Below are 21488 nucleotides of genomic sequence, written 5' to 3'. Positions count from 1 at the left end.
CCTTGCCCTTTTAAGGACTTGAGCAGATAAAAATGCTCTTCCTCCCCCTCGAGAGGAAGAGTCACAAAGTAAAAGCCTTTTACTTTGGCTCAGGGCTGAGGGTTAGTGCTGGGCTACACACAGGCAGAGACCAACCAGAACAGAACAGCACCCCACAGCGCTCCTCTGTCTGTGGTCTCTCCAGGGCCTGGCTCCAACTGAGCGCCCGTGATCACAGGAGGTAGGTGGTCCTGTTTGGGTTTTGCAGCTGGAGACCATGAAGTAAGGGCAGCCCCAAAGCCTGGCTTGCCCTACCCTAAGATGCCTTCTGGGCCAGGCTGTGTGTGGCAGGCTATGGGGCACACACTGTCTGTCCTACTCATTTGTGAGCCTAAGGACACAGACTGGACTTGATTCATCCCTATATTCCCACTGAACTTGGAGACTGACTAAGGCCCTCTGGAAGGGACGAAAGTTGACCATTCTCACGAGGGGACAAGAGCGCCACCTAGTGTCTTTTGAGATCCTCTGTGTCAACACTGGATCCAGGCTCTGTAATAGTGTCACTGAAAAGATTTTTAGACCAGTGCAGATTTTACATGCACCAATAATGACATGTCAGGAAAAAGTGCTTAAACACAAAGCCTGATGTTTTGAGTCCGTCCTTGACAGTTTTCTGTTCAGCTCTGGGAGCCCCCTTCTGAAGCCCCCTTATTCCTGTTTTTCACTCGCTGCCACCGGCCCCGGAGGCTTGGCCTTCTTTCTGTTCTCTTCTCCGTGGCTCCCATCACTGCCCGAGTTTCTGGGGGGGGTTCTCCCTGAGCCTGACTGCAGAGCGTGATGGGGTCTCCCAGCTGCCCCCTTAACGACAAGTGCGTGGGCCCTTCAGTTTCAAGGTCTGATTACTAAAGACTTGAGGGAAACCATCCTGAGTGGTAGTGGAAAGGCCAGGGCTTGACAGAGCACAGAGAAGGTGTGAAGCTATCCCAGTTCTCAGAGCAGTAGTTCCTGAGGCCGCTCTGCCTGCGAGGTCTGCAGTCTGCTGGTATTTTTTTCCCCGTGAGATTGGGGTTGATTTTTTCCTCTTGGCCCCTTTTCCAGCCTTCAGATGAATGGACCTCCTTGTTTTTAGGTGAACATTAGAAGTGGATATTTTCCAAAATCTCTCTGAACTGGATCGGAACATTAGATGCACCCGTGAACCAAGTCAGTAACTTACTCAAGTCCTGCTTCCTGCCTCCGATAAAGCATTGCATCTTATCCTGGCCAAGCAGTGTCAGCGGGGAAGGAGGCTGGGAAGCAGCTCTTGACAGATGTGGGCCTCTGTTGGCCCTGTGGGTTACCGTCCCTCTTGTCTCCCTCCTTCTCCTCAGTGGCCCCCTCTCCTCCACGGCGGCTCTCCCGCCTCCTTCCCCTCCAGTTGGCTTTCAGACAGGCTCCCCACATCCCATCCTCTTAGACGTGAAAACCCACTTCAGCGGAAGTTGTATTTTGCACTCAGTATCATGGCAAGCCAGTCAAAGACAAAGGTGAGATGCAAGAATCCTGACCAGAGGGAGGGCTTGGACGTGTGTCCCAGGCAGCAGTGTGGATCGTCCTTCCCCACGTCTGTGGACTCTGCCAGCTCCCCGTCCATGGCATTTGAACCCTCTTCTTGATGTCAGAGCAGTGGAGTGGAGTGAGCATGTGCTTATAGAGGCTGGAGAGGGGTAGGGGGTCTCTCCTCATATCTGATCTGCCAAATGGTATGAGGTGCTTTGAGCAGGTCTCATCCTGAGAAAGCCTGATGTTGTTTGGCAGATGACTGAGCTGACACTCTGACCCTGAGCCCCGTGTCCCCCCGGCCATGCTGCTTGCCCAGGGTGCTCGGTGCTCAGGTTTCCCTGGCCTCTGGAAGTACACTTAGCTTCGCACAGCAGTGGACAGAGCCAGTTCCGGCTGGAACAAAACAGTAGCCATGTAGAATTTAGTCTAGTCACAAACCAGGCTCCTGAGATGCTCTGCCTTCTCAGTCCCTGACAGCTCTGCTGCTGGGGGGCAGTGGTGAATATTGGTCAGTAAGTATAGCTTACTGTAACCCTTAAATCAATCGGGGTGGGAGAGGAGAGAAAGCATTCTCACAAGGAAAAGTCAACCTGGGCAGTTTTTAATGTAATATATACCATCTCCCAGCACAAGATTGTCAGTCACAAAATCAAAATAAGAAAAGCCTTGTCCCTCAGGGTCTACTGGTACCATCAAGATTTCCGAACCACATTGAGCTCACTGGGAATTTTCTCAGATGCAATAATAGTAAGAAAAACAAGCATACTAGAAATTAAACCAGCAGCTGACTTCATACCAGACACCATGCTGAGTGCATTTCCTATGTTCCTGCCTAATCACGGCCACAGCCCCAGGAGGTGGGTAGATGTTGTCATCACCTTTTCCTAGGTGAGGTTACTGCTGACACTTGAGGAGCCTAAGGAATTCCCCTCAGGTCGCCCAGGGTGGCAGGGCCAGGATTGACCCTGGGTTTCCCTGGCTCTGGTGAGCACGCGTCTGCCTCAGGGCTTTGGGAACGTTCATTCTCAGCATCCCCACCTGTTTGTAGAGAGACTGTGAGCACATTTCTTTGTTTCTCTGAGCCTCAGTTTTCCACCTAAAAATGAATTCAATTACTGTTTTTTTGGGTTATTTAAAAGATCCTAGAGAGGGACTTTCCTAGTGGTCCAGTGGCTAAGACTCTGTGCTCCCAATGCAGGGGGCCCGGGTTCGATCCCTGGTTGAGGAACTAGATCCCACATGGCACAACTGAAAAAGAACCCTCATGCTCCAGCTAAGACACAGCCCAGCCAAATAAATAAATATTTTTTTAAAAAAAGAGAGAGATCCTGGAGAATGTGTATGGAAGGCCTGGCACCGCATAAATGATGCGTGTTGCTATTGTCTGAGCAGTCAGGCCCATTGAGCCTGTTTCTGTTTATAAAAAGAAAATTAAAAAAAAAGAAAAAACGTGAAAGGGTCCTGACATTAGAGAAGTCATCTCTCCATGTAGTTTAAACTCTCATTCTGCAACTTCAGGGCCTTCCCGGTGACCAGAGGTGGACCTTCAATCGAGAATGTCAACACCCGAAGGAAAGCACAGTTTCCCAGAATGTGCTCTGTTCTTCTCTCCCGAAAGCTGCTTCTCGGGGCTTCCCATAGAGCTCCCTCCGCCCTGGCAACACCCGAGGCCCAAGAGGCAGGCATCTCTGAGGAGAATCTGCCTTGGTTTTATACCTTTAACAAGTGGAGTCCCAGCGAGGCTCGGCCGATGTCACCCAGGGAGTTTCCAGCAAAGCTGAGGGCCAGGCTTGTGTTTTTTTCCCCATTCTGTAGCTCCAGCCAGAGCCAACTCAAGAATGACACAAGATCACGTTCCTCCTCTTAACTTCTTTCTTCTCACCTTCTCTCACGCCAAAAGGCTTCACCCCAAGAACTGCCTGGGCGTCCGCCAGTTCGCCGAGACCATGATGTGCGCCCTGCTGTACGACGCGGCCACCAGCTTCACGCACCAGCACTTTGTGGAGGTGTCCACGTCGGAGGAGTTCCTGGCGCTGCCCCTGGAGGACGTGCTCGAGCTGGTGTCTCGGGACGAGCTGAACGTGAAGTCGGAGGAGCAGGTCTGTGGAGCAGCGTCCGCGGGCGACGCGGGGGCTGCTGTTGTCTCTCATCTTTGGAAAAAGTGAAACAGCGCACTGTAGATCATGGTGTGTGTGCCCCTGTTGCTCCTTATGGGTTCGCTTTATCATGCCGTACGCATGTTTCATGAGAACTTTTTCCCCACACATTTTAGCGTCTAAATAATACTCAGCTGATTTTATCAACTGCGTGGTCCTCATTCTTTGATGTTTGGGTTATTTTCCAAAATTTCCTATTAGAAGTAATGTTTCCATGAACTGGAAATGAGCGTAGATAACTTCTCAAAAGAGTCTTATTCTAAAGGCGAGTAGAGATGGGGGCAGTGGCTAGGGGGATATGAAGTCAAGAGGGTCTTGATTTTTTTTAAGGTGAGAGGAATTACAGTACAATTGGACTGTTGATGGGAATTTTCCAGAAGAGGGAAGAATTGGAAATGTAGAAGAAAGGGGAGATTGTTGTCCTGTGGTAAATGAGAAGAGACAGAGTGTAGGCCACAGGGAGGATGTCTGAGAGGAGCTTGGGCCCCTCACGTCCACAGCCACAGTGGAAAGGAGAGCCCGCGTCCAGCACGGCGGGAAGGGCGGTGCTGAGAGATTCTGCTCACACTGTCTTCTGGTTTGTTCCTGTGTTCTCAGCTGAGAGCAAGGCTGAGGGAAGAATGTTAGACATCTGAGGAGAGATGAAAAGGTATGACCTAGGCATCGAGGAAAGAGGGGAGAGTAAATGGACGAAGCTCAGGACTTGGAGAGGGCTGGATAGGAAGCAGGGCCAGGTGAGATCTGCAGTCGCAAATTTAACATAAGCTGGTCAGCCCTGTTGTGTGTTGTCTGTCAGCTGTATGTACTGGTGCAGGGTAGAGAGTGGGTTAGATTTAAAGAGCCGGGCTTCACCAGGGTACACGTGTTTTTTCAGGTAAGTGTGACTAAGAGAAATAGGAGACTAAGATGGGAATGATAACCCATGGAACCCCTGTAGTTGAGAGAGAGCTAAGGAAATAGTCTTGAGGGGGACGTGAGAGGGAGGTGTGGGGTGAGGGAGAGCCATGCCCCAGGCTAGGTAGAGTTGGTTGCTGAGCTGGAAGGATTGGAGGCAGCGGTCAGGTGCTAGTACACTTAAAATTACGGAAGGTACTGGCCAAGCGAGGTGTGGGTGATTATAGGCTCCTCTCAGGACAAAGACAACATCTTAGAGTGGTCAGGAAAAGCTTAAATGAGGGGCTTCCCTGGTGGATCAGTGGCTAAGGCTTCACACACCCGGTGCAGACGGCCCAGGTTTGATCCCTGATCAGGGAACAAGGTGCCACATGCCACAACTAAGAGTTTGCATGGTGCAACTAAGATCCCACACAGCCTGATTAATTACAAAAGAGAAGCTTGAATGAAAGTGTATGGTTTTAGTAGCCAGAGAGGAGTGAAGGTCATCCTTTCTGTTGAACAGGAGTGTCGTGCAGGTTGTCTTAAGAGGACAGTGAGTCGGAGGGTGATGAGGGCTGGGTGGTGAAGGGCATCAGCCGCAGGGTGGTGGGGGGTGTGTTTGGACCCGGCACTGCAGACACCCAGAGCACCATGGCAGCAAGGCCTCTGCTCAACTGGTCACGGGTCCTGGGGTGTCATGAAGCTGTACCTTCGCCAAAGGAGCCCCAGGCTCCATCAGATACTCGGTAGAGATGTTAGTCCCAGCTCAGCTCCTTTCCTTAAAGTCTGAAGAGTCCTCTCCCCTGCATATTAGTGACCATTAGCAAAGCAAAGCCTGAGCTCAGCAGCATGGACCCTGAGATTTAAAGGACACGTCCCATCCCAGGAGCAAGGGGCCCTGTCCCTGGTTCATCCACTAGTTGATATGGCCCAGGGCAGCTCATATCTACTGTGATACATTCTTCAAGGGCCTTCAGAGGGAGAGATCCTTGTGACTGGAGCCCCTGGGGAAGGCTCCTTGGAGAACCCGGTTCTGAATCCAGGCCTTAAAGAAATGAGAATGAGTTTAGATGGAAAGGAAGAGATGGGGGCATTCTAGGTGAAGGGGGCAGCTGGCCTGCCTAGAGAAGAGGGTGCAGAAGCAGCGGGAATTAAGGTCGACAGGGCTTTGTTGCAGGAGAGAGAGGAAGAAGGAACCCTGGGCAGGTTTTCATTAGGAAGTCATAATGACAGCGAGGATGGTGTTCCAGTAGCCTCGGCTTGCCCCTCAAGAGACTGGACCAGGTTGGGTAGCTGGGGACGTGGAGAGAAAGCGGTGGATTCAGGAGACAAGTCGGAGGAAAGATGGGTGGGCCCAAGGGAGCAGAGGGTTCTGGGTGGAGGGGTTGCCACCAGCGTTCCCCTCTCTGTCATGGCAGGTCTTTGAGGCCGTGCTGGCCTGGGTCAGGTACGACCGGGATCAGAGGGGGCCCTGCCTGCCCGAGCTGCTCTCCAACATCCGCCTGCCCCTCTGCCGGCCGCAGTTCCTGTCGGACCGCGTGCAGCAGGATGACCTGGTGCGTTGCTGCCACAAGTGCAGGTGAGCGGCGGTGGGCCTGCACACGGATGTTGCCCAGGGTCTGGGCGGGGAAGAGAACTCGGCTGCTTCGAGTTCTCCAAATGACCATTGACCAAATGACCAAGAGAACTCCAAATGACCATTTGGAGTGGTCATTCTGAATTTGTGGCACGCAGGTTGATCTGCCTTCTGTCTAGAACCTAGAAGGGTCCAAGTCTGTCATGTTGAGCAGAGAAATGTGCTCCATGGAAGCATCAAGGCAGAAGGGTTTTCCTCCCCTAAGTTATCTGAGGATTTTCTAGCATCTCCATCCATCGAGCTGTTTGTGAGCCTACAGACATCTATACTGCGTGCCCTGACCCTGTTCTTACCATCAGCTGACTTAGTGGTGACTTCCTGGGGCTCCTCGTCCTCCTCCGTAAACATTAGTCGGTGTGCTGGCCTCGGGTGGGTTTGTCGAGCTGCAGTGCTGGGCGGGGTGGGGGGCATGTTTAGGAGCAGGCAGAAACGGTACCCGGAGTAAACCGAAGACACTCGGATGCGGCAGAGCCACCAGAACAGCTCAGGAGAGCCAGCCCCAGGGGAGGATGTTATAAAGTAGAGCAGCGGAGGAGCGTCTGCGTCTTCCTTCCGATCGCTCATCACATGCGCAGCTGGCTCAGGAGGAAGTCAGCGGTGGGGGGCAAGTGTGAAGGTGCGTGTCAGGTCGGGCTGGAGGTGTGGCTGGAGGCAGCTGAGCCCCTGGGATGAGCAGTCTCAAAGGTGCTGTTGGGGACCTTGAGCTTGGTTCTGTAGGCAGTGGGTAGTGACGGAAGGGTCTTAATTAGAAACCCAACCTGGACGGCAAGGTGGAGGCTGGCCTGGAGGGGTGGGGCTGGAGGCAGGGGATCTCTCAGGAGCGGTTGGCTTCTGCCGCCTCAGTCCAGGTGAGGTGGTTCGTCGCAGGGTGTGAATTACAGGAACGAAAAGGAAGAGCTGAGTCTGAGTGGCAATAGGATGGCAGGCAGCTTGTTGAGCCTCCCCAAGGCCAGCTAGTTTACAAAAGACTGTTTTTCTTCTATTTAACTAGTGGAGGCGGGCTCCAGTCATCTTGCCCCTCCAGTGTCAAGCAGGTCTCAGTGGTTGTGTGTAGTTTCCCCTGGACTCACCTGCGTTCTTTGAGACCAAACCTTCCTCCTAGGCTTCCCCTGCAGTTGTGGGTGGGACCTGAAAATGTGGGACAAGAGGAGAGAGTCCTTCCTGTCCTAGGTTCTTGCACTTTATTCCAGGGACCTGGTAGATGAAGCAAAGGACTATCACCTCATGCCGGAGCGCCGGCCCCACCTGCCGGCTTTCAGAACTCGGCCTCGCTGCTGCACATCCATCGCTGGGCTCATCTATGCCGTGGGGGGCCTCAACTCAGCAGGTATCTTGCAGCTCCCCTTCGTAGAGCCCGTCTTGGCTGCCGTGGTTGAAGAAGCACCCAACAAGCCAGCCTAGCTCCCCTGCTTCCTCCCCCTGGTGTGTCACCACCCTGGTGCCTCTTGATTTTATATCAGCGCTCTGCTGTTAGGGCATGTCAGATATTAATGCTCTTGAAACAGAATATCAGAGCACAAGAGGTCTCTAGAAGTCCCGAAAGTCTAGCCCCCTGCCTTCACAGTGAGGAAATTGAGGCTCAGAGAACTTGATCTGTGTTCACACAAGCTCTTTGGGCTGAGCAAGGGCCTGGCTCCTGGACCCACACTGGTTCTCTAATATCCTGTCAGCTACGGGATTTACTCAGCTCTGGATAGGATATAATCAGAGACCCAATTCTGTTACCAGGCTAATCACATCAGGTCGTGTGGCCCTCTGGGCTTAGACTCTGAGCATGTCACTGTAAGAGGGAAGATCCCATGCCCCTCCTGCCCACTCCAGGCATCACTGTCGGGCGGGAATACTCTAGGAGAGGGCAGTAGAGACTCCCAAGTCCTTGCAGTGCAGAGGCACGGGGAGTCGTCACCTCAGATGTGAAGGCCTGGCCTTTTCAGAGTCAGCCAGGCTGATGGGAGCTGGGGAGCTGGTGGGCAGTCCTGGGAAGTTTTGCTTTTGATTGAAACTTAGTGGGGAAATGGGTCCTGACCTCTGCTGCTTGTTAACCGTATGACCTGGAAAAGGTAAGTCGTCAACTAGTGAACGTAGAGCGTGCAGGTGCTGAGAGTCCCAAAGCAGAATGAAACAGGGAGGGGGTTATTTTATTTGATCTTTAAAAAAAAAAAAAAAGTGAAAATGGCAGGGTTGGAGTTACTCCTGGCTACTGTGGTTACTGTTTATTGAGCACTTGGTATGGTCTAGAACTGTGCTAGGTGTTCTGTCATTTAATCCTCGTGGGAACTCTGCCCTGGAAACGATCTCACATGTGAGAACAGAAGATCGGGGTGCCAAGCAGCGTGCCCAGGGCCCCCCGCTCGGAAGTGACAGTCGCCCTGGAGCCATGCCCTGCTCTGTGGGCGTGCCGCCCGGGTCGGGGAAAGAGTGGAGCCCGTTTGCCTTCACCTCTGCCTTTCAGCAGGTGAAGAACCTCCTTGCCACTTAAAAGCGCCCTGTCTAGAAAGGAAACAAGTACCTCCAGTCCGCTTCTGATTTTCCTTAAAGAATTAGGTTTGAGATTATCCCCAGCTACGGTTCCTCAGGGGGCCCTCCAGCCTCGAGTGATTGTGTGGGAGGCGCTGATAAGATCGAGGCGAACATGCCACGTAATCATTGCCCAGCAGCTGTGATCTAAACGAGCGGTCTCATTTGTTTTAATTTGAGTAGCAAATTTTTATGCAGGTGACTCCCTGAATGTGGTGGAAGTGTTTGACCCCGTCGCCAACCGCTGGGAGAAGTGCCATCCCATGAGCACAGCCCGCAGCCGCGTCGGCGTGGCCGTGGTGAACGGGCTCCTCTACGCCATCGGCGGGTACGACGGCCAGCTGCGGCTGAGCACCGTGGAGGTCTACAACCCGGAGACGGACACGTGGACGCGCGTGAGGAGCATGAACAGCAAGAGAAGGTATTCCGGGAGCGGGCTGCATGTCCTGGGTCACTCTTTGGGACCCCTTGGTCTAGGATGGGGGCGCCATCCTAGATCAGCAGGATCTCCTTCGGCCTGGGGATTCCCAGGCCGCTGCCCGTACCTCCTGGGAGCCAGCACCCCTGTCTGCCTGTAGGAGAACCCCCGCTTGTCCTTTGAGGAACCTGGGAGGTGACACAGGGACGTGTGGACGCTGTGCTGTCATTTACGTGCCAGACGAGGCCTGGAGGTTTTTATTATGGAAGACCGAGGAGGGAGAGAAGCTGGGCGGGAACGTCAGGAAGGTTTCGGGGAAGAGGTGCCGGGATCCCAGTTTGAAACCTGAAGAGTAAAGGATTTAACTTTATTAGTCACAGGAGGGAGTTGGAGTGAATTCCTCCCTATGCTCTCTTTCCCCCCAGGGTCCCCGCCCCACATGCTTTCACTGGCAGGGGGTTTATGGAGCACAGCAGTGCCTTTACCTGGGGGCTCCACACGGTCCCCAGGCCTGAGCACACAGCTGGCTGTGAGGTAGACCGACCTGGTGTCGCCTAACGCCTTGCAGCCACTTGTCTGCTCCTACCCACGTTTCCTGAGTAAGACAAGAGACAGGGGACATCCACAGTGCCTCCGGTTATCCTTCTTCATGCTGAAGTGACTGGCGATGTCCTTCCTTACATCAGTCGTGTGTGGAGAACTGTCCTGGTTGGACTGCGGGAGCTTTGGAGCGCAAGGGTGTACCTGGACAGGCTCGTCTGTTCTCCTGCCCTCGGGGCGGCGGCACAGATCAGTGGTTTCACGGGCCACGCTGCTGTTTCTCCTCCGAGACTAACAGAAGAGCAGTCAGCTGTCCAAGGCCCCCTGTTCGTTTAACCAGAACAGTTCTGTGTTTATCCTTTTTGCATATTGCACCTCCTTGGCATATGCCCAACGTTGGGAAAAGTTAAAATGATATCATTTTTGAAAACCCCTGGACCAGCTGCCCTTTAAGGGCCTTTCCTGCTTTTGTAGTTCTGTGGCCTGACTATTTGCCTCACAGACCCCTTCATCTGGCTGTGATTTGGGTTTTGTCCTCGTAAGCTGATGTGAAAAAAGAGAGAGAGAGATGCCAGTCACTGTGTGTGTGAGGAAGAGGAGTCATGTTTCAGCGTGGAAGTCCTTTGCCACATGGAAATGTCACAGCTGTGATACACACGGTCTGCATTCAGTCGTGTTTGTCTGTGATCTCCAGCAGGGAGGAACTTTTTTGTATCAGTGAGATTCACAAAAGGCCAAAGAGCTTCGTTTTTGGAAGAAAAAATATGTAGAAAAGATCTGCCCTCTCATGGTTCCTTCTCCTCCTGCCTCTGCCTCGGGGCTTCCCCTTCTGGCTCCTTGGGTGCTTTGCAGCTTTCTGTGGCCCCAAGTGACTCACTGCTTAATATCCCCCATCAGGAGGGCCTTTTTCACTTTAATGGCCATGAGTTGTTCTTTGCATGTCTGCTCTGGGCCGCTTGCTAGCCGCAACGTCGCAAGGTCTGGAGTGCTGTCTGGGAGGAGCCCACCGGGTGGCCCCTTCCCTCTCTGTGGTTATTAGGAGCACAGGCCCAGCTCCATTGCATCCCCTTGAAGTGACAGACTGCCTTAAAATGTGCGTGGTCACTTCTTCCCTGATGAACCGCATGTCCTCTCTCCTGCCGGCTGGTGACAGACTCCTTTCTACTGTCGTTCCCTGCCCTCCTCTAGTCCTGCAGGCTGCTTGTGCAGAGCCCTCTCCCGTGACCTCTTTCAGTCCACAACGGTCAGTTCAGTTCAGCCGCTCATTTGTGTCTGACTCTTTGCGACCCTGTAGACCGCAGCACACCAGACTTGCCTGTCTATCACCAACTCCCAGAGCTTGCTCAAACTCATGTCCATCGAGTCGCTGATGCCATCCAACCATCTCATCCTCTGTCGTCCCCTTCTTCCGCCTTCAATCTTTCCCGCATCAGGGCTTTTTCAAATGAGTCAGCTCTTCGCATCAGGTGGCCAAAGTATTGGAGTTTCAGCTTTAGCATCAGTCCTTCCAATGAATATTCAGGACTGATATCCTTTAGGATGGACTGGTTGGATCTCCTTGCAGTCCAAGGGACTCTCAAGAGTCTTTTCCAACACCACAGTTCAAAAGCATTAATTCTTCGGCACTCAGCACTCTTTATAGTCCAACTGTTACATCCATACATGACTACTGGAAAAACCATAGCTTTGACTAGACAGACCTTTGTTGGCAAAGTAATGTCTCTGCTTCTTAATATGCTATCTAGTTTGGTCACAACTTTTCTTCCAAGGAGCAGGTGTCTTTTAATTTCATGGCTGCAGTCATCATTGGCAGAGATTTTGGAGCCCTCAAAAATAAAATCTCTGTTTCCATTGTTTCCCCATCTATTTGCCATGAATTGATGGGACTGGATGCCATGATCTTAGTTTTCTGAATGTTGATTTTAAGCCAGCTTTTTCACTCCTCTTTAACTTTCATCAAGAGGCTCTTCAGTTCCTCTTCACTTTCTGCCATAAGGATGGTATCATCTGCGTATGAGGTTATTGATATTTCTCCCAGCAATCTTGATTCCAGCTTTTGCTTCATCCAGCCCAGCATTTCGCATGATGTACTCTGCATATAAGTTAAATAAGCAGGGTGGCAGTATACAACGTATACTGGATGTACTCCTTTCAAATTTGGAACCAGTCTGTTGTTCCATGTCTGGTTCTAACTGTTGTTTCTTGACCCAAATTCAGAGTTCTCAGGAGGCAGGTCAGGTGGTCTGGTATTCCCACGTCTTGAAGAATTTTCCACAGTTCGTTGTGATCCACACAGTCAAAAGCTTTGGCATAATCAATAAAGCAGAAGTAGATGTTTTTCTGGAACTCTCTTGCTTTTGCTGTGATCCAACAGATGTTGGCAATTTGACCTCTGGTTCCTCTGTCTTTTCTAAATCCAGCTTGAACGTCTGGAAGTTCACAGCTCACATACTGTTGAAGCCTGATTTGGAGAATTTTGAGCATTGCTTTGCTGGCGTGTGAAGTGAGTGCAGTTCTGCGGTAGTTCCCCTTATCTCTTCACACTGTCTTCACTGTTTCACTGAAAGTTAATCTCATGTGGTTTTGTGGCACCTCTCAGGCCTTTCTCACATTTTTGTTGAATTCCACAATTGTTACTTTTGTCTGCTTCCTAGAAGGACAGTGACATGTCTCGTGAGTTTGTGACCTTCCCACAGTCCTCTCCTCAGGCAAATCCTTGTCCTCTTTCAGGCTGGCTCAGGGATATCGGGTGGATCACTTTGATTTGCTGTGTACATTTGAAAGGGGGCCGTAAAGCCTGGTATTCTTTATTTTACTGTTAGACACCGAGATTCGTTTTTAATCTTCTCCAGCATCAGGTCTGAACACAGTGACTCGGGCAGCTTGGCACTCATGTTTCATTTTTCATGAGGCTTTGTGTAGACCAGAAGACCGTATGATTACACCAGACCCCTGGTCTTTGGTATTAGGAGAGCTTGGCACAATGAACGGTGTGGGAGACAGGCTTGTGGCGTTGAAATCCAAGGCAGGCCCCTCTGGGCAGCCCTGAGAAGATCGCCTGGCCTCCTCAAGCTACAGCTGCTCAGCTCTGCGGGAGTGATGGTGATGCCTCCCGTGGGACGTGCTGAGGGTGGGAAATAGCAAGTAGAGAGCGCCTGCTGTGTGCAGTGGGTGTGAAATAAACAGGAACTGTTGCCTCACCCCTCAGACAAGTTAGGGGACATGCAGGGCCGTGTATGTAACAAAAAGACGTCTGCCATTCCTTGTAGTGAATTGTGTGGGGAAATCACAGTCACCCACATGTTGAGAGCTTGTTCCGTACAAAGCAACCACACTCAGCAGCATCAGGGTCGCACTGTGAGGACCCCCATCTTCCAGGGGGTCCCCACTTGTGAAGAGGTGGCAGCTCGATGTCTGGTACCCCTCCGGGCAGGGCCTTTGGCTCGCTCGGCTCTCTAGACCTGGTGCTCTGGACGGTGTGCCTGGTGAGGGCCTGGTGTGCTGGACGAATGGGTGGCTCACAGCTGTGACGAAGGAGCTGTGCCGGGAGGGCGGGGTGGGCAGGGACTCATTCTTGCTGGGGGTCCAGGATGGCTTCTGGAGGAGAAGAGGGAGGAATTTGACCCGGGCCTTAAAGGTGAATCCAACCCTGAGCAGGGCAGGGCAGAAGAGCATATCAAAGGACTGAGGAGGAGGCAGAGGAGGTACCCCGGGCGGGAATGGCCAGAGGCAAGAGGAACCACAGGGCAGTTCTGTTTACATTTTACACCGTTGCTTAGGCACACACCTGGGATTTAGGTCTGTTCTAGAAGGAGGCAGTTGGGGACTCGGCTTACTTCTCTGCACAAGAGACGTTGCCCCGGGAAGTCTGAAGCCCTTGGGATGACAGCTGTGTCTGTTTCAGTGCCATGGGGACGGTCGTACTGGATGGACAGATCTATGTCTGTGGTGGCTACGATGGCAACTCTTCTCTCAGCTCTGTGGAGACCTACTCACCTGAGACAGACAAGTAAGGAGTCCAGCTCCCCTGGGGCATTGGAGCTTGCTAGACACAGTATGAAAATCAGAACTGCTTTAATCACGCGTCTCGAGGTTAAGGAAGGTCTCTCCTATTTAGCCCCTGTGGTGTGTGTTGGTTGCTCAGTTGCATCTGACTCTTTGCAACCCCATAAACTATAGCCCTCCAGGCTCCTCTGTCCATGAAATTCTCCAGGCAAGAATACTGGAGTGGATTGCTGTTTCCTTCTCCAGAATATCTTCCCAACCCAGGGATCAAACCCCAGTCTCCTGCATTGCAGGCAGATTCTTTACTGCCTGAGCCACCAGCGAAGTCTAGCACCTGTACTTCCTTGCATGTAATAGGTAATAGATACTTAACCACCTTTGATTAAATGAATGAATGTTTAAATAAATTTTAAAAACAAATAGTCTGCATAGGTACTTAGAAACATTTGTTAATGCTCTGTACCACTTAAATAAATCAGCTCACTTTAATGGAAATGCAGGTGAGAGGGCCTGGGAAATAGATGAACAGCACTTTCCAAAATGGGTAAAATATGATTTGGGGGGAAAAGAAGTTACACATTAAATAGTTAAAGAAACTTGGGAAACTGATGTCTATACCACCAGAGGCCTCATCTTCCCATAACACATATTAACATTTTAAAATACTGTAAAATTCTGCAGTAGAGAAGCCTCTTTAATGTCACTTTATCTGTCACCATCCTGTGGTCTCATTTTGCAGAACACTCTTTGAAAAACATCAGCAAGGTTAGCCCAAGCTTTTCATTTCAGTATTTGAATCCAACAGTATAAACACATTGGATCCATCACAGCGCATTTAAGCCTTTATTCCACACACTTAACCAACCTATTTGTCAGGCAGCGAGCAGGATGTCTAAGATGCTTAAGCAGCACCTCATCTGCTGGGGCCACTGCACACAGCAATGGCCCCCCTCTGGGGGCCTGTGTCTGGAGCACTTGGGTACAGAGTGGGGAGGGCTTCTGTCTTCCCACGGCTGGTGGGCCAGAGTCAGGTTGCAAAGATACCTTCTGAGGGGAAACAGGCATCTCAGGAAAAGAAACAGAGGGAGCAGAGGCTTGCAGATGAGAAAGAGCCGCTGTGAAGTTGAGGAGCAGGTGTGGGTGGCACGTGGCAGAAGGTATAGCTGGAAAGGGGATGAGGACCCAGTGGCGAAGAAGCACGTTAAGGAACCTGGAGTCCGCTTAGAGGAAATAGGAGTCATCAGAGGACATTCCGTGCCCTGTTGGGATGGGAATGATCTGAAAGCCAGGGCCCCCAAAGCAGGCAGTTGCAGTGGCCCCACAAGAGGCCAGAGTAGTAGTGAAATGGGGACAATCAGTAGTGAAATGGGGACAAGCAGTGACTAGGCGGCAAACCAGCGGGGGCATGGTGACCACAGAATGGTAATTAATGATGGAGAAGTGGTCATAAAAGTTCCGAAATTATAAATCTAGCAGCTGGATGGCTGATGGTCCCATTCACAAGACCAGAGGTATCAGGGAGGAGCAGATCTGTCAGAGAGGCCTTGCTTGGGCGTCCTGACTTTGAGTGCGTGGGCCTGAAGCTTAAGCGAAAGGCTGCAGCCAGAGTGACCTGAGCAGAGGTGATGGAGGAGGCCTTAAGAGTTGGGGGATTGTCCAGAGTGGGACAGAACACACACAGCTCCCCAGATCCTCCCCTGCTGCCCTGGTAAGGCAGGACCCCCAGATCTCATGGCTCCCCTTCTCCTTTGCCTCTTTCCTGAAGGTGGACAGTGGTGACCCCGATGAGCTCGAACCGCAGTGCCGCGGGGGTTACAGTCTTCGAGGGCAGGATCTATGTGTCGGGTGGCCACGACGGTTTGCAGATCTTCAGCAGCGTGAGTCTGGGCTCCTCCTGGGCTAAGGGCACCTGCTCCCTTTATCTGCAAGAGTTATTTTGAATGGATATTCTTTGGAAAAAGGCTCGGCCTTGCCACTGCTAGGGAAAGTGTCATTTCGGGGTCTCAGGCCATCTGCCACATGCTCTGAAACGCCGCCTCCGAGCGTGGGAACCCCTGTGCACAGAGTGGGTTGGAGTGTGGCCTTAGCGCTCTCACCCCCACCCTAGTCATTTCTTCAGTGAACAGCGCGTAAGACCTGGTAAAATTCCTGCCCAGAGGAAGTGCAATCATAGAGTGGGAACTTTCAGATAGTTGCGTTCTTCTGGCCGCTTGGCTTGAAATTGCATTTATTCCTTTAAAAAGATCTCCAGAGCCACTGAGTGGTCGTTTCAGCGTCAGTCAGGCTGTGAGGGGAGCACACGGTGGGGATCTCGGGAGACCCCGCACTCCGGCTGCTCCGTCACCACACACAGCGCATCGCGGGCAGCTCCTCGATTTCTTTCCGTGGGTGTAGACAGAGCTGGTGAGGCCAGGCCGTCTCCCTATCCTCTCACGAGCAGGTGTGCAGCTGAGGAACGTGGGCATCGGGGCCAGGGCCCAGCCCGGCAGAGCTCCTCGTCCCCCGGCCTCTCCCCGGGCGCTGAGGGCAGCCGGGCGGCCGGCGGCCGAGCCTGAGCCCCGACCGCCCCTCTCCCCTGCAGGTGGAGCACTACAACCACCACACGGCCACGTGGCACCCGGCGGCTGGCATGCTCAATAAGCGCTGCCGCCACGGGGCCGCCTCCCTGGGAAGCAAGATGTTCGTGTGCGGGGGCTACGACGGCTCAGGCTTCCTCAGCATCGCCGAGGTGTACAGCTCAGTGGCAGACCAGTGGTGCCTGATCGTGCCCATGCTCACGCGCCGGAGCCGGGTCTCGCTGGTGGCCAGCTGCGGGCGGCTCTACGCCGTGGGGGGCTACGACGGACAGTCCAACCTGAGCTCGGTGGAGATGTACGACCCGGACACGGACCGCTGGACGTTCATGGCCCCCATGGCCTGTCACGAGGGCGGGGTCGGTGTGGGCTGCATCCCTCTGCTCACCATCTAAGGCACAGGGGTGGGCCGTGGTGGGGCAGGGATCTGGTACAAACACGGGCAGCACTCCCTTCCGGGGACCGTCCCCCGGGGAGAGGTGCTGGACCAGACGACAGGGTGAAACGTGAGCTCGCCGGAGGTCCAGGTTTTCAGGTGCTTAAGTCCTCCCTTGCTGTTGCAGCCCTTGTGATCTTCAGGCCTGGGTGACCAAGATACACAGCGGGGAACAGAAGCCCCTCTGGGTCCGGCCGCCGGTGACACAGAGCAGCTTGGCTGGTCCAGACGTCTGCGGGCTCCATCCAAGCCCACCTCCCAGCCGCCGCAGCGCCGTGAGCCACCCCTCTGCAGAGGGCTTTCTATCTGACAGTCCTTGCCCACCTCGCGCCAGCTGAATCGTGGCCAGTTTGCAGTGGGTGGCTGCAGTGACCGAGGCTGCTGGAAACTGCGGGATGTGGCCGGGGGAGAGGGGACACAGGCCAGAGGTCCTCACTTCACGCCTGCAGCATGGCAGGGCCAGCCGCACATGGGCCCCTGCGCCTCCTTCCATCCGAGGGCTCGGAGGATTCTTGTCTACATTGCTGAGCAAGCAGGGAGAACAGAAGCTTTTCCTGTGTCTAATTTTGGGATTGCCGTGAGGTCTTTTGCATCTTATTTGAGAGAAACCTAGGGAGAAGGAAAAAAAAAAAAGATACTTGAAAGAAACTGAAGGAAAGTTAAGCAACACTTGAAAAAAACTGGAAGGGAAAATAGTGTTTTCAAGCAAGCAATTTTTTTTTTTTTTTTGCAAGAAGAAAACAAAAGACACTAAAGGCAGTTCCATGTTTAAATGGAAAACCGCCACCCGCCATGAAAACGGTGGTGTCCGCTCCCATGTTCTTCGGATCCCAGGGTCCCGAGGCCTCGCCGGGCGCGCGGGCTTCCCTCTGAGCCCCTGCGTGTCAGGAACCAGCGCGGTGTCACCCAGTCCTGCAGCACGGTGCTCACGGGGTTTGTCTCCACACCCACTGTCAGAGGACTTTTTTAATCGTAAGCTTAGCGAGTTGGCTGAGTTATCGCCGCCCTTCTAGGTGAGAGCTCCCAGCTCGTCGCCGGGGGCTCCTCGTGCCCTGGTGGTCCCCTCCTGCTGCCACCATGGCGCTCATGCAGAGCACCTCCCCACTCGCGTTCCCCCCTTCCTTGACCAGCAGGAAACAGCAGGTCCGGCCAGATGCTCATTTGCCCACCTGTCCTTCTTGGATAGTTTTCCTCATCATGACGCTTCTGAGGCACATCGACCATTTTGTACCTCGAGAAACTAACCAGGGACTTGGTCCTTCCACCAGCCCTGGGCTGGCTTGGTCCAGCCGCCTCCTCTCCCCCGCCAGTCCGCTGCTCCCCCATCCACTCGCCAACTCCAAGGGTCTGACCTCCCCTCCAGCCCTTGGCAGACAGACCAGCAAGGTGGACCTTTACACTCTCACAAAGCCGGCTTTACGCCCCAAAGAAGTAAAAGCCGAAAGAATCTCTTGCTGCTGCAAAGAACGGATTTTATATTTCTTCCTATGATCTTAGCAAACGACCTTTCAAAGAGACTCCACGCTCCTCCTTCCCCCTCCCTGGATAGGACCTTGACATTGCACAGCGGGAAACCGACGAGAGGACGCTTCTGTGACCAGTGCACTGGGCAGGGGAGCTGGTCCTCAACTGCTGCTGCCAAAATTAGGTTTTCCTAAAGTTCTTCCAGTAGAGACGTAAGAGAGGATACGTTTCCAACGCGAGATTGGGTCCGAGGGTCCCGGTCTCTACTTCGTTGGTCTCCTGCCCGTCGCCGCCTCTGCCTGGGTGTCCTGGAAGCCCATTCAGAAAGGCACAATGTGGCATCTGAGACATCTCTCCTACCCTGGGACCAGGAGGTTTACCAGTGTGTGCAATCGCCATGTTTCCAGAGGAAGTACCTTTGACACCTGCCACTTAGGTGGAGCTGGGCCTCTGCTGAAAGCACCCGAAAATGATGTTTTTATTTTAAAAGACTTAACAACCTGATCCAGTTTAAGCCCAGGCTCACAGTGGAGCTCCAGCACTTCTCACTCCCTATCTGTCTGCCTCTAGAGGTAGACTCGGAAGGAGGGTGGGGTCCGTGTTTCCTGTTAAGAGAGGAGTTCCCAGTGCACATCTTCTTATAAGCCCCTTCCTTTTGTAAATTTGCAACAGCACTGACAAGCCTGAGTTGTGAATGTGTTAAGAATCAGCATGTGGGCCTCGCCAGGTTCTTAGGATGCTGACCCAGATTTTGCCATTGGGGTTGAGAGCTCAGTCTCCCACGATCTGCCGCTCTTGTGGTGGCCTTCCTGCACCTACTCCCTCCTCCTGGCGTGGAAGTTACACTGCCAGAAGTTACAGTGTTTCCGAGTAAGGTGAAGCCAGTGCTTTGACTTGGGCTCTAAGCACAAGCGCGCAGACACCAACATTTCACGCTCCCCACAGTAGGTTCCTCAGTCCAATGGTCCTAACTGTTCACAGGTGGCTGGTCTGACCCTTTGGTGTTGCAGCCTTTCCAGGAAAACCATGAAAAGAAAAGACATCACCCAGAGATACTGTGGAAAGGACATGGGACAGACACTATGAACAGTGAGCCTTGGGGTCCAGTCCAGCTCTGAGCAGAAGGCCACGGCATCAGCCGTCCTTGGGTATTTATTACCCTTAGGTTGTGTTATTACCCTTAGGTAATAACACAAGGAGCCTTCTCTTCTGGGTTTCATCTGAGAGCAAAGCCAGGATGGGAGCTGAAGACCAGCCTTTTGACTTGGCTCCAGAGATGTGAGTAGGTAGGAATTCTGACTCTCCCTGCCCCCAATTTATTGTTTCCCAGAAAATCTTCATTCCTTTTATTTATAGAACGCATGTCTTTTGTGTTAAGAAACCAAAGAGAAATAAAGAGTTCACTCCTAATACCTTCTTGCCCTTTCCTGATTTATTTTTTTTAATTAGAGGTAAATCATATTTTTATTGTAACTCAGTGAAAAAATATTGGACAAAGTGAAAATGTTTCTGTGAAAATAAGGAAAAAAGCCCAACTGGATGGCAAACATAGTCTTCAAAGAGATGTGTGTGTTTTATAAGAATGAGTTCTGAAGAAAAAATATGCAAAAAACTTCATGAACGTGTTGCATGTTTACTTCTGCCCAGATCACCCCTTTCTTGGATCTCCCCCCTTTTCTTCACTCCCTGCTGTTAAACTCCATGAGAGTTCCTCAACAGAGTGACTAGCCTGTGACCACCTGGAACCAAAACACCCAGCTCTTTTTTTTTTAATACTCCAAGCCAGAGGTGCTTAGCTTTGGTGCACGGAGAAGTCACTGGAAATTTTTTAAAGCACAGATTGACCCCACCCCAGAGACTGGCTCTGTTGGACTGGAGTACAGCTCAGGTCCTTATGCAGGCAAATCGCCATGGTTCATGGGCTCATCCCGGTGTGTGAAGCGGGCGCCTGTGTGTAGTTTCCACTTCCCCAGATGGAGCCACATTCCACATCTGTCTTCCTGAGGCTGCACGCTGGCTCCTGTGGTGGTGGGGCTTAGGAGACGTGTTCACACTCTTCCCAAAGTCAGCTGTCGGCCAGTCTCACCCGGTGGGTAATGGTTACACTCTCGGATGACAGTTTTTAAAAGTTTTTGGAAGGGTATGTAACTCCCACATACACCCCGCCAGCACTGTTGATTCTCGCTTGGTCCTCTCAGTAAGTAACCTCCATGCTCAGGCCCTTGTGCCTGTTACTACCAGGTAACATGGCTCATTTTAGCATAAAGCAATGATCTCAAAAGGTCTGAGCAACTGACCCAGTTTCATCAACTAACTGATAGTATTGTCAAGAACCAAGGCCAGATCTCCACGCTCACTGTCCAGTTCAGCTGAGGGAGCAGTGTCCTCGTCCTCCGGAGCAGCTGATCCATCCAGCCTGTGAGCCCCCAGCGTGGAGGTCTGCTGCCCGGTACCGTGACAGGCCTTCGAGAAGCAGGCTGGGCAGTGAGGGGGAGAGAGGAAACCACGTTTGGATTATGGAAACAGGTACCTTTGTGTCCAAGCAGGAAACCAGATTAGCTGTGGGCACTGGGCTGTGGGAGAAAGGTCAAATGCCTGTGATGTGCTAACAGCCCTTTCCACATAACCTACACCGCTTTGCTCAGAACCAAGGAACCTAGGAGCCCAAGGTGGCCCGGGGAGCTCTAGCTCAGCTCATCTGCTTGACTTCCCGTTTCTTTGTTGTTGTTCACTGAACTCCTCTGCCTTCACAACTAGCAACAGAGCCCACTCCTCTTCACCCCAAAGACCGGCAGCACTGGTTTTTACTGCTGCTCACAATAACAGTTTTCCCCAACCGAAAAGTGGCAGGGGAATCTCACGGTTCTCACCAATTGTCTCCCAGGCTTACTGTTCCCTATTTTATCTCAAGTGATGACACAAAATGCTTTTCCCTAATGGAGCTCGGTTCCCTGTTTAACTCACTTTTTCTAGGTTTGCAGTTCAGGGTGAAAACTCAAACCACCTAGCAGGGCAGAGAAGGCTGCTGTGGTCTGGCCTCTCTGGTCAGCCTGGTACGTCTCCTCCGCGCTTGTTTCTAACTGAACCCCAGCTGGGCAGTGGCCTGTGTGCTCGTCTCACCCACGAGATGGCGAGCTCCTTAAGAGTCACCTCTACTGTGTGCCAGCCTCAGACACATAGAAGAGACGCAACCATTATTTTCTTGAAGAACTTGAGGGCAGTCAGGTATTTGCGGATCCAAAGTTCACCTAATCACGCTTCCTAGTTTCCCTTTGTTTTGCATCACTGAGTTTTTAAAAATAATCTTATTGAGGTGTAATTTATTCACTCATTGTAAGCGTGC

General features: G+C 52.3%; 1 protein-coding gene across 2 annotated transcripts in view; it reads left to right on the top strand.

The window, feature by feature from the left end:
• The window catches only part of KLHL18 (kelch like family member 18), a 47394-nt gene extending 27837 nt beyond the window's left edge, over window positions 1-19557 (top strand). Inside the window, exons 4-10 of one of the 2 annotated variants that reach the window (XM_043886058.1) lie at window positions 3425-3623; window positions 5975-6135; window positions 7383-7519; window positions 8908-9130; window positions 13572-13676; window positions 15438-15549; window positions 16254-19557. In XM_043886058.1, coding sequence (XP_043741993.1) covers window positions 3425-3623; window positions 5975-6135; window positions 7383-7519; window positions 8908-9130; window positions 13572-13676; window positions 15438-15549; window positions 16254-16640 — 1324 coding nt within the window. In that variant the 3' untranslated portion in view covers window positions 16641-19557. Of the gene's footprint in view, window positions 1-3424; window positions 3624-5974; window positions 6136-7382; window positions 7520-8892; window positions 9131-13571; window positions 13677-15437; window positions 15550-16253 lie in introns of both variants that reach the window. The other variant, XM_043886057.1, reaches the window with a different exon arrangement.
• Window positions 19558-21488: the final 1931 nt, after the last annotated feature.

Source organism: Cervus elaphus, chromosome 24 (assembly GCF_910594005.1).
Source record: "Cervus elaphus chromosome 24, mCerEla1.1, whole genome shotgun sequence".
Lineage (NCBI taxonomy): Eukaryota > Metazoa > Chordata > Mammalia > Artiodactyla > Cervidae > Cervus > Cervus elaphus.
The sequence above is the reverse complement of the archived record's forward strand: the minus strand, read 5'-3'. Positions and strand labels throughout refer to the sequence as shown.